Source organism: Lotus japonicus, chromosome 5, assembly GCF_012489685.1.
Source record: "Lotus japonicus ecotype B-129 chromosome 5, LjGifu_v1.2".
Taxonomy (NCBI): Eukaryota; Viridiplantae; Streptophyta; class Magnoliopsida; order Fabales; family Fabaceae; genus Lotus; species Lotus japonicus.
This window is the reverse complement of record NC_080045.1, coordinates 42634170-42646856: the sequence shown is the minus strand read 5'-3', so window position 1 is coordinate 42646856 and position 12687 is coordinate 42634170. Positions and strand designations below refer to the sequence as shown.

The window sequence follows — 12687 nt, the reverse complement described above, 5'->3', positions numbered from 1 at the left end:
TAGTTATAAGCCTAAGTGGCTATTATCTTATTTATATCTATTGGTGTTATTATTTACATAATTCTTTGGAGTTGACCCTCGCGTCTTCTGTGTGTGCTTTGGCGAACAAACGCCCTTTGTCAGATGTCTTTGGCGGGCTGATTCATGATGGTTCATCCTTCGGGAGGAACTAGGGTTGAGATGCGGGAACTGGAGCGTATCGCGGTAGCGAGAGGAGGACGGATGGTGTACATAGACTAGGTCGTTCTGGATTCAGATTCGGGCGACGATCATGCTAGCATGTAGGTTTTAGTGCTGGTGTGAGCTCCTCGAGATGGGATTAGTGTAGGAGTAGAGTCTTAGCTCTGAACATCATTTGTTTTCTTTGGGGACAGGGTAGTTTCCCACCTATAGCTTTTTGTGTGGTTCTTTATGAGAATCACAGAGAGTTGGTTGGACTTAGGAGGTCTTGCTTCAGGCCGATGGGCCAGCTTATTCTCAGTTTTGAGGGATGGTGTTGCGGACACTTGACCTTTCTCGTGGATTGTACCTTTTGCCTTCGGGCGTTACACTTTTCTTTCCGTCACTGGAGGTTTACTCGTGACGAGGTTACTACTACAGCGGGGGCTGTTTATATATTGTATATTAGTTCTGATTTCTGTTACTGTTGGGTTTTATTTAATTCAGTCTTGTCTTAGTTATTATCAAAAAAAAAAAATATTCACGTTTTTCCGCATTAAGTTTACTTTTGGTTACTAAAGTGACGCCACCGAAATCTGGGTGTTACATTGTGGTATCAGAGCACGGTCGAGTCTTTCGGGATTTGTTGGGGAATAGGTCTTCTGTGCTAGGTTGTGTGACTCTGCAAAGAGTAAAAATTGATTGTCTGCAAGCGATTTTTTTGCTTAGAATTGATTGAAGTTATTGCTTAATCATATTGTATAGTTATACTAGATGCTATCTTATGATGAGTACTAACTGTTTGTTTAACATAACAGAACATGGTGAATACCAACCAGCTAGCTGAGATGATGGCCACTATGGCCCAAGCCGTTACCGCACAGGCGAATGATAACGCCATGAGGCGTGCTGCTGAAGAAGCACGTGAACAACATCAGCGCCAGAGGGAAATAACTCTGGACCAGAACAAAGGCCTCAATGACTTCAGGAGGCAAAACCCACCAAAGTTCTCTGGTGGTACTGACCCAGACAAAGCGGATCTCTGGATTCAGGAGATCGAGAAGATATTCGGCGTACTACAAACTGCTGAGGGTGCCAAGTTGGGTATGGCAACTTATCTGCTACTCGGGGATGCTGAGTACTGGTGGAAGGGCACCAGAGGGATTATGGAAGACAATCACGAGGAGATTAACTGGAACTCATTCCGGACCGCATTCTTGGAAAAGTATTTTCCAACAAGTGCTCGGGATGAGAGGGAGGCACAGTTTCTGACACTCCGTCAGGGAGGTATGTCTGTACCGGAATTTGCTTCGAAGCTGGAATCTTTGGCGAAGCATTTTCAATTCTTCCATGATCACGTGAATGAGCGCTACATGTGCAAGCGCTTTGTAAATGGACTGAGGCCTGATATTGAGGACTCAGTGAGGCCGCTGGGAATCATGCGTTTCCAATCCTTGGTTGAGAAGGCCACGGAAGTGGAGCTGATGAAGAACCGGAGGTTGAACCGTACCGGAACTGGAGGGCCGATGAGATCAGGTTCTCAAAATTTTCAAGACAAGGGGAAGTTTCAGAGCAGGAAACCATATCAGCGTCCTGCTGGAGGAGGGATTACTTCAGGATCTTACCGACCCATGACGGGTACTGCTGGTGGTTCTGGAGATCGGACTTTGAACAGGGAGGTGACCTGTTTCAGATGTGGGGAGCCGGGGCATTATGCTAATGCTTGTCCCGACAAGAGGCCCAAGTGCTTTAATTGTAACAAAATGGGGCACACTGCCGATCAGTGCAGAGCACCCAAGACGGAGTCAACCGTGAACACTGCTCGTGGAAAGCGTCCTGCTGCTAAAGCAAGAGTTTACACGATGGACGGTGAGAGAGCTGAGGGGTTTGTCAGAGGAGAGCGCCAGAACGATGGTAACCTTCTAACCATTCTTTTTCAATCTAGTATAATATGTTTCATTACTCTCGTAGCGCGTGCAAACACACCTAACTTACTTATACTGTCTAAGCTTTGATCTTATAGTTATTATGCCTATTAAAACCTTATTTGACCGTAGCTCGTATTTTAGCTATAGAAGTTACACGAGGTTTAGGATAACATGCTAAGCCTAGGAAGTAGTTTTCCACCGATGTGTTTAACAAGAAGCTAGAAGCTAAAGAATGAATCTTAGAGAGATTCCGTATGGATAGTATACGTATGATGTCGAGAGTGTGTAGTTCCGTAGCGACATCGTTGAGGATTTAATATCAAGGTAGTGGACTTTGATAGGGGGATGTATAAGATGAATTGAATTGGTCGAGGATTAGTCGTACTTGGGAGGAAAGTTCATGTTAAGTAATTGATTTTCCTTGGGAAGGAGTCGTCGGTATAAGAAATGAATATTCATTTAAGAAGTATTGGAGAATTAAAGGATATTAGAGATCCAAACTTAGTGAAGGTTTAGATTTTAAGTCAATCGATTTGACCACGAACGCATGAGACATGAAGTCTTGTCAAGTTTTGATCGAGAGACTAAGTATTGGAATGATTGGAGGATGGTCAAATTACAGAAAGGGAAGTGTTCGTATCAAGATGAATACTTGAGATATAATTATGATTGGATCTTCTAGAGGATAAATCTCGATTTATGCGAAGTGTTAGGGATTTCAGTAAGTTTAAATTGGTTTGAGTGAGGAAGGTTTTGAGGACGAAGACAACAATAATGGATTGTTAGATAGTAAGAGGATGATTAGCTTATGAGTGGTTGATGAATTTATGATTAAGGGGATGAGTCTTGTCATACACGAGGTATTAAGACTCAAGTCGAGTTTTAGTTTGAACGGTGACTAAGGAGAAGATTGAGTTCATGGTGCCGTATGGGAGTTAGAGGAAGAGATCAAGGAATAATATTCATAACTTTTTACTGACCCTTAAGTTTCGAGGTCGAAACTTTCTTTTTGGAGGGTAGTAATGTAAGACCCAAGTTTTTAAGCTTAGAATAAGCGGAAGAGATTTCCATTTACGATTAGGCTTGATGTATCGTGAAGGGAAAACCTGAACAAAAGTTTATTTAATGAAATATATTTATGAAGGAGAAAGTTCAGGAAAAGTTCAAGGATTGCATTATGATCGATAAAAGTTATAGCACGATCGTTACACGCTTAAACCTAGGTCAGAAACCCTAGTATATAGCTAATTTTCACTTTTAGGCACGCTGGCAGTTAATTCCAAAAATCTTCAGAGAAATGTTAGAACTTCTCTTTTTCCCTATATCACAATCGTTTCGAGGCGAAACTCTAGGATCTACGAACGTCCGATTCCAATCATCGGAAGTTTGCCGAAACCGAATCCCTGGTATTTCAAAACCCTAGAATTTCTCGACAATGAAGACTTTTTCTATTCAGAGCTTCAAATGAATATTCTACACGCGTACACCCATTTCTCTTGATGATTTCAATCTTTCTTCCGAAGGAAGTTTTCCATTCCGACATTCGATGCAAAAAGCAACTTATCGGGTAAAATAGTTTTATACCGACTATGCTTTAGTTGCCAAAAATACAAGGAGACCTCTTTATAGTTTTGGAATTCTTTTGCCGAAACATATCTATTAATTCACGGAGAATGACGCCGGAAAAATCGGATTCGCGAAACTTTCATTTTCCCGCGAATTTCCAACCTTTATATATAGCAAAGAAAGGAAGAAAAACTCAAATTTTCTTCCATTTTCTTCATCAAGGCCGCGAGTTCTACAAGGGAGGGAGAAGAGAAGATTTTCTTCATCGTTTGCTTGATCGTCGATCAATCAGTTGCTACTTCAAGGCTTCGAGGTATAGTCGCTAATCCTTACCTCCGATCGCTTTTTCCATAGCTTTTCTGTAGAGTTTTCTGAGTGGATAGTTTATGGGTTTTTGCAAAACTATCCTGAATCTTTCATTTCTGATTCTAAACCTCTTCTATATGTGCCCAAGATCACTTCTGCCGGATTAGATTTTTCGTTATGTCGCCGGAATTCCGCCGGAATCAATTTGAGCCTAAAAATACCCATTTTTATAGTTTTTGAAGTAAAGCTTCAACCTTTAAGTTTTCAACTATCGCCTTAGCTTAGTGCTAGTAGGATTAGTTGTCATAAACGTCGTTGGTGACGTCCCTGCAAAATTTTATTTTTGGGATTTCAGTTTTGAAAATCCTAAGTTAAAAATCATGACCAAAATACCCCTGCGACAGTTTTTGATCCGATAATTTTTCCGAGTTCAGAATGCCCTTAGTTACGGCTAATGAAAGCATAGGAACCAAGTTTGATCGAAGAAAAATCGAGCCCTATAATTGTGAAAAGTGGTCGAGCCTATTAGAGGGGGAGGAGGAAATTTCCTTTTCCGAGAACTTGCCCTTTCGCGCTAGTTTATCGTACCTTAGGGTATAGATTACTTCGAGTAACCTTAGTAAGTATCGATAGCTTAGTTTCCGATAGATTCTGATAGTATTCTGTGATTTTATTGTAAAGGTGATTTTGAGGATTTCCCCGAGGACCAACACTTTGAGTACGAGGAAACGCTAGACGATCGCTCTGGAGAACCTTCAGGTGAGGGCTTCTCACTGAATCTCTAGTTAATGCTTAGGGTCGATTTTTCGACATTGTTTACTGTTTATGCACTGGAATTGTGTGTGATTGGAAAATGTTTTCTGAGGCTTCGGCTGACAATGTAGATGATGAATCTACTGAATGTTTTTGAGATTGACTTACATGCTATGTGCTATGTGGGTAATCTAGGATGTGTGGTGCATGCTTTATATGCTAAGTGCTAAGTGTTTATGATGCGATTTATTGATATATGACATGTTGTTGATTGTGATGATTTAAATATGCTCTGTACTGGAATCTGAGATTCTGAATGGTGAGAATAGCGGGCAGGTCATGCCGATTTTTATTTTGAGAGTTTTGAGAGAGTCTGATAGGACGAACGAGGTTCGGGCCTTAATTTTGTTTAGTGGATCGAGACATCCTCTGGAAGCGATTTGGGATTGGGAGATCCTGAAAATGTATAAGACTTGCGATAAGACAAAATGGAATCTATTTTATAAAGAAAACTCATAAGACCTTAAATAACCTCTAAATCTTTAAGTAATGATAACAACCTCGAAGGAAGGCATTGGAAGTCAAGTCATAGTTTTGGAAAAACGAGGAGTGTCGTCGGATCCAAGTGTTGAGGAGTTTGGTAAGTTCTGAGTATGTTGGTACTCCTTCGCTCGTTGAGCAGTTTGTTAGCCATCCATGGGATGAGCCGAGAAGCTTCACTGAGGCGTGAGACCTTGTGAATGCGTGATACTCCACTGAGGCGTGAGACCTTGTGGAAAGCATGGACCTTCACTGAGGCGTGAGACCTCGTGAACGGCATGAAGCTTCACTGAGGCGTGAGACCTTGTGAATGCGGGATACTCCACTGAGGCGTGAGACCTTGTGGAAAGCATGGAACTCCACTGAGGCGTGAGACCTTGTGAGAGCATGAAACTTCACTGAAGCGTGAGACTTCGTGAGAGCATTGATGACCCGAAGAGTCATCGTGAGTGGTTGCACTCATTTTATGATTATTGTATTTTGTCGCAGAATCGACTTTACCTTAGGGTAAGCTTTTAGAAACTTTAATTTACCTAGAACACGTGGCGACGTGTCGAGTGAGATCGGAGACGTTGGTTGACTAATCATCCGGCATTCATGCAACATTAATGGGGTATTAACACAGGACGTACTCTGGACCTCGTCGGATTCCAAAATGGTCATAAGACCCGGATTTCCGTGAAAGAGCGTTTGTAAACGTCTCTTGTAGCAGACCGAAATGGCAGACCTACGGGTTACGGCTGATCTGACTACCTTTGTGTGGTGTAAGAGGCACGCGGGCCGAAATGGCACCACCGTGGCTGGTGAAGGGCTGATCCGTTGATGTCCATCCGTTCCGGATTGCATATTGGTTGACTGGGTTAACCTGCATATCATTTCATGCAACATGCATACTGACATAGTTGATGAGTGTGTTTGGTACTTGTTAATTCTATTTGAGGCATGTTAACTGTGATTTACTGTCGTTTATGTTCATTGAGAAATATGCAACCCTAGGATGTTATCCCTAGTTATAAGCCTAAGTGGCTATTATCTTATTTATATCTATTGGTGCTATTATTTACATAATTCTTTGGAGTTGACCCTCGCGTCTTCTGTGTGTGCTTTGGCGAACAAACGCCCTTTGTCAGATGTCTTTGGCGGGCTGATTCATGATGGTTCATCCTTCGGGAGGAACTAGGGTTGAGATGCGGGAACTGGAGCGTATCGCGGTAGCGAGAGGAGGACGGATGGTGTACATAGACTAGGTCGTTCTGGATTCAGATTCGGGCGACGATCATGCTAGCATGTAGGTTTTAGTGCTGGTGTGAGCTCCTCGAGATGGGATTAGTGTAGGAGTAGAGTCTTAGCTCTGAACATCATTTGTTTTCTTTGGGGACAGGGTAGTTTCCCACCTATAGCTTTTTGTGTGGTTCTTTACGAGAATCACAAAGAGTTGGTTGGACTTAGGAGGTCTTGCTTCAGGCCGATGGGCCAGCTTATTCTTAGTTTTGAGGGATGGTGTTGCGGACACTTGACCTTTCTCGTGGATTGTACCTTTTGCCTTCGGGCGTTACACTTTTCTTTCCGTCACTGGAGGTTTACTCGTGACGAGGTTACTACTACAGCGGGGGCTGTTTATATATTGTATATTAGTTCTGATTTCTGTTACTGTTGGGTTTTATTTAATTCAGTCTTGTCTTAGTTATTATCAAAAAAAAAAATATTCACGTTTTTCCGCATTAAGTTTACTTTTGGTTACTAAAGTGACGCCACCGAAATCGGGGTGTTACAGTTCGCTTCCCCCCTTGGTTTGTTCCTTGATGAAGAAGGCTCGATGCAGGAGTTCTTTGCTGGTTTTCTAGTGTTTGCTGATACAGCTGCTGCTGGTGTACGTTTGGCTGCCCTCTACTATGTGTTCCAGGCGCGTAATGATCTCTTGTTTCGCTTAGTAAGCACTCCATTGCCACATATTTTGCAGCGCTCTCATCCCTTTCGAACCTCGTTGGTTTTGACCCAGTTAGTTTCCTGTCCAGACTGCAGTTTTCCCTCTACATGGCGGAGAGCCACGCCGGAGACCAACAATGGGTATGTTCAAGATTAACTTTGATGCTTCCATTTCCTCTTCGCATGAGGTTGGCTTTGGCTTGATTTTCGCGACAAAGATGGAGAAATTTTGGTTGCTGCAACGTTTACTTTGGGTCATATCTTCTTCCCTTTTTTAGCTAAAGCATTGTGTGTGCGTTGGGTTGTGGGTTTCACATTCGAGTTGGATTTTCAATGTGTGTGCTTAGAGACAAATTGCTTGGTGTTATTTGATTATTGGCGCTGTGGTGATGGGGGGCTTCTCATCTAGAGATAGTGGTTAGGGGTTGTTCTTTTCTCCTTCCAATTTTGATGGTTTTTATCTTTATTTTGTGTGCAGAATTGGCAACAATGTTGCATATGCTTTAACTAAGCTTGCTTTTCGGTTGAATAATTTAGTTTGGATTAAAGAAACTCCTATAAAAATTTCCTCTATAATTTAGAATGATGTAATCGTCTTTATTGCTTCTTCGTATTGAATGAACCATATTTTAAGAAAAAATTCAATTACGGATCTCGGTTTCAATTTTATTTCTTTTTTACTTTCAAAATAATAGAGTGTGTTAATAATAAAAAGAATGTGGTGAAAATAATAATTCCCAAATAGTCAAATACCAACCATCTACCCAAAACAAATGCGAGCCCATTTAACTCAGACTAGCATCTCATCAAGCCCATTTTACATACATCCTACTAGGATTTCATACCATGGTGAAGCTGTTTTTGGTCTCTCTCATTTTAATTATCTAATAGTGAGACCTTAAAAAAAATGAGCTATAAAAATAAGAGGCCTAAAAACAATTGAGCTAACTTCCAGTCTTCTCCACGGCTTACTACAAGTTTTCCCTGACTTCATATACCGTAACACAAACAACATGATTCTGTCTTCAGACAACATTTGATGCTAGCTAGTACGTGTTTCTCTTATGATCTTTCCTTCAAACCAAATATATCATTCACTGAAGTAAAAGCTAAAACAACCATTTGATGTTACCTAGTATTGTTCTTATAATAAACGCCAGTAAATTATACATGATGAGAGATCCACTTATTCTAGGGGTAGCTCTCACGGGTTATTTCAAGTATAGAATATTCATGCTACATATATAACTTGCTAACATTTGTTGTCGCACTGTTTCTTTTTCCTTCCGTGAAAGTAAAAGTTAAAATGAAAAACCCCTGTGGCCTTTTATTTATGAACCACGAGATTGTTGGGATCAATCAAGGACAGCAACTATGGAGTATATAGATATTTATATATGCCAGACATCTATGATATTGTCGTCACATTAATTTCTTGCTGTCTGTGGTTTTCTTAGAAATTTCTAGCTACGCACACTACTCACTCATCCCTTGCTTGCTTCCCCAGATCTGACCCAAGAGATTCCAGTTATCTTCCTCTGCAATTAAATAAGGAAGCACAGAGCTAGCACACCAAACAAAAATAAAATAATTATACAATGAAGATGATGAGCATCAAAGATTCAAAGTAAACGAAGGGAAGAAGGAAATTACTGCGTTGGTGGATGGACATGGAGGTACTGCTAATAAGTACTAAGGTAGTACTATACTGACTTAATGACCAAGCATAAACCCAGCCGGGTAAAAAGCCAGGGTTCGCGGTACCCGCAACCCCATAACATCACGCGCGCTTGCACGTGCGTTCACAGTCCTTACACGTAAGAAAGACTCTCACGGGACAACAAAACAAAGTGGAATGGAAACAAATCAAAATAAAATTAAACAATAAAATACTACTAATTAGTACAAATTCTTTTGTTTAAGGTATCTCACATGTAGTCATGAGACTAATCTCCTGAGGATTTGAAATCACGTATGTGGGTAGGCTAAATATTTCTTCATACGCACAGCCAAGAATCGAACCCTAGACTAGATGTTTAAGAAATTCAACTATCTATCAGTTATGTTACATGTTGTTGGGTAATTAGTACAAATTTTTAATTGTGTTATTTGTTACTAGTATTTAATACTATATAATAAATTATACTACCAACTAGCAATAAAAGTGAAAAATTGGTAGATAGTTGAGCTCCTTAAGTACATGTTTGATGCTTGGGTGGTGGGTGCTGAGAAAAATTTGTTGAAAAAGACATACAACTTGATTTTATAAACTCATGATTAATCTCAGTTTTTTTTTTTTTTGGTTTTTAAAATAATAAAATGGAGAAAAAACACATCCACACTACCAGGCAGAATGGTAATGACATACTAAGAAGGTCAGCAAAAACCTACTCTTAAATAGGAGTTTGGGTAATGTCCCTGAATTAGTCTCATTGCCCACGGCTATAAAACAACTTTAGAAAATATAATAATAAGTTAAATTAATAAGTAATTAAAGTAGTGCATTATGATAAAAGAATCGACAACGACAAGAGGGTGGAGTATATAACTACCCCCATTCCCAAATGCAACTTTCAGTCTTCTTGTTTAACTCACTCTCACCAACTCTCTCTACTGAGCACAGAGAATCCAATCCACAAGAGAGAGAAAGAGAAATAGTAGTGGTAGTAGTACAGTTACAGTGCCAGAACGCGCGTCCTTCACTTCAGCCATTTATTCCTCTCCACCTCAAAAGCGTGACACACTCCACACACTCTTTCCTTTCTCACCTTCCATTCTCTTCTCCCTCTCACTCAAATTGATTATCATAGACACACAAACTGAGAGTGAAACTAACTAACAATGGAGTTGAGTAAAGTAACCCTAGAGATCTTCTCCAAACTGGAGCAGAAATGGCTCTCTCACTGCGATCAAGAACCACCACCAAACAAAACCCGCATTCTCAGCATTGACGGCGGAGGAACCACCGCCATTGTCGCCGGCGCCACCCTCATCCACCTTGAGGATCAGATCCGTCTCCAAACCTCCGATCCCGACGCGCAGATAGCAGATTTCTTCGAAATCATCGCCGGGACTGGCATTGGCGCCATCCTCGCCGCAATGATCACCGCCGCCGACGCCTTCGGCAGGCCTCTCTACACTGCCAGGGAAGCTGTACGCGTCCTCACCGAGAGAAGCTCTGAACTCTACAAACTCAAATCCGGCGGAGTATTCCGCCTCCGCCGGCGCCGGAGATTCTCCTCAACCAGCATGGATCACGTGTTGAAGCAAATCTTCCGGAGAAAGGAAGATGGAAGGTTGTTGACGTTGAAGGACACGTGTAAACCGCTGCTTATCCCTTGCTTTGACCTCAAGAGTTCTGCGCCGTTCGTGTTTTCCCGAGCCGACGCTTCCGAATCTCCCAGCTTCGACTTCGAGCTTTGGAAAGTGTGCCGCGCCACGTCAGCAACGCCCAGCCGTTTCCACCCGTTCAATCTCACCTCCGTCGACGGGAAAACCTCCTGCTCCGCCGTCGACGGCGGCCTGGTGATGAACAACCCGACGGCGGCGGCCGTCACGCATGTCCTCCACAACAAGCGCGATTTCCCGGCGGTGAACGGGGTGGAGGATCTCCTTGTTCTTTCCCTTGGGAACGGATCGTCGAATGCGAAGGCATGCGAGAACGAGAAGGAGAAGGAGAACCACCGCACGTGCTCCACGCCGTCGGTGGTTGGCATTGTGCTCGACGGAGTTTCCGAGACTGTTGACCAGATGTTAGGGAACGCTTTCTGCTGGAATCGTACTGACTACGTCAGAATCCAGGTACGTCAACGGTGGTACTGTGCCTCTTTTTCTCTTCACATTCACACTGTTTATCTCTGAGTTCTGGTCAGAAATTAGAATCCAAATCTAAACACTGTTTGGCTTTCAAGAAAATGAAGGGAAAATTTTATAGGGTGTGTTTGGATTTCAGGTGTCGACATCAACTCGAAAGCATTTTCAACAAAACAGAACTTGTGTTTTTCAATTAAAACTGTGTTGGAATGCGTGTGAACTGAAAACCAAACAGACGTTTAACGGTGGAATTAACGGCATTTTGTTCTGTTGCAGGTGTTTGGTTTGGGAACTGAAGTGACAACGGAGGAGGAGGTGCTGAAAGAGAGGGGGTTGGAGTCGTTACCGTTTGGCGGGAAGCGGTTACTGACGGAGACAAACGGAAACAGAATCGATAGCTTCGTGCAACGACTTGTTGCGGCTACCGGAAAACCTAGCCTGCCGTCGAGTCCGTGCAAAGTTACCGCCGTGACATCTCTTGCTAACGGACGTTAGTTTTTTTTTTCTTGGTTAGATTTTAACGCTGTAAACTGTAACCCACGTTTTTTACCAAGCTATGCCAGTTGTCAGAGTTAGTAGTAATAGCTAGTAGCACTTAATAATTCACCTGTTAGAGTAACTTTTCTTTTCTGATTTTCCTCGGTTGATTTTGATTCTGATAATGATATCTTGGAGTGAAGGAAGGAGCAATATGATAGCTAGTTTTACCGAACGATTGGACTTGTAATTTATCGTTTTCATGTTTTATTTTTCTCCTTGCCTTGAAACGGTAAAATGGTTAATGCCCTGAAATGGATGCGTGATTTCTGGAGATGGAGACCAGCCTAGTGTTACACTGAAAAATTATAGGCTTATAAGTTATAAGGCTACTAGTTGTCTAGTTCCAACAACTTATTAGAATTTGAGATGTCAAGAGAGTAAATTAAAATTTACAGGAATTGATGACATCTATGGAATAACCTAAATATGAAAGGTTTTCACCAATAAACAAATCTAATATAATTCTGTTATCATATTAAAATTCGGGAGGGTTAAAAGTTTCTCTTCCTTTTATAAATGCTACTTATGTCATATCTTTAATCAATAAACTTCAAACATCATTGAAGTATCACCACAATCGGCAAAGTTGAGATTTCATGTCATTCCTTCATAAAATTTTACTACTCCCTCCGTTCCCTATTATAAGTCACATTTTTTGAAAAAATTTTGTTACAAAATATAAGTCACTTTATAATATCTAGGAAGCATTAAATAATTTTTTCCAAGTTCACCCTCATATTTAATATGAAAGAGATGATAAACTTTAGAAGTATTAACATGGAGAGAGAAAATCATAAAAAAGTAAATAAGGGTAATCTAGGAAAGTAAATCATTTTTTTTACAAATTTATTACTAGTAACTACTTTTCTTAATCTAAGAGAATTAGTTATTTGTGACTTATATATAGGAACGGAGGGAGTATATTCTAAATTAATGCGAGAAATTAATTTCTTTTCAGAATTGAATGTATTACTAACCGTGACATGTTCAATATAAATATTTAGGAGAACATTAAAATATCATATTGTAAACAAACACTGTTTCTTTGTCTTCTCGTTCCTTTCTCTTGAGCTGAGGGCCACATTTGAGACAGGGGAGTTATTGTGTGGACACAGTTGGGACCAACAACTGCACGCAGTAGTCATTGCTCACTTTG

The 12687-nt window shown here is 41.1% G+C and overlaps 1 protein-coding gene across 1 annotated transcript; it reads left to right on the top strand.

Moving 5' to 3' along the window:
* Positions 1 to 9745: 9745 nt before the first annotated feature.
* LOC130720683 (probable inactive patatin-like protein 9) lies at positions 9746 to 11783 on the top strand. Its single transcript, XM_057571363.1, has 2 exons — positions 9746 to 10979; positions 11268 to 11783. Exons 1-2 carry the CDS (start codon positions 10020 to 10022, stop codon positions 11484 to 11486), a joined length of 1179 nt encoding a protein of 392 aa, XP_057427346.1. The 5' UTR covers positions 9746 to 10019; the 3' UTR covers positions 11487 to 11783.
* Positions 11784 to 12687: the final 904 nt, after the last annotated feature.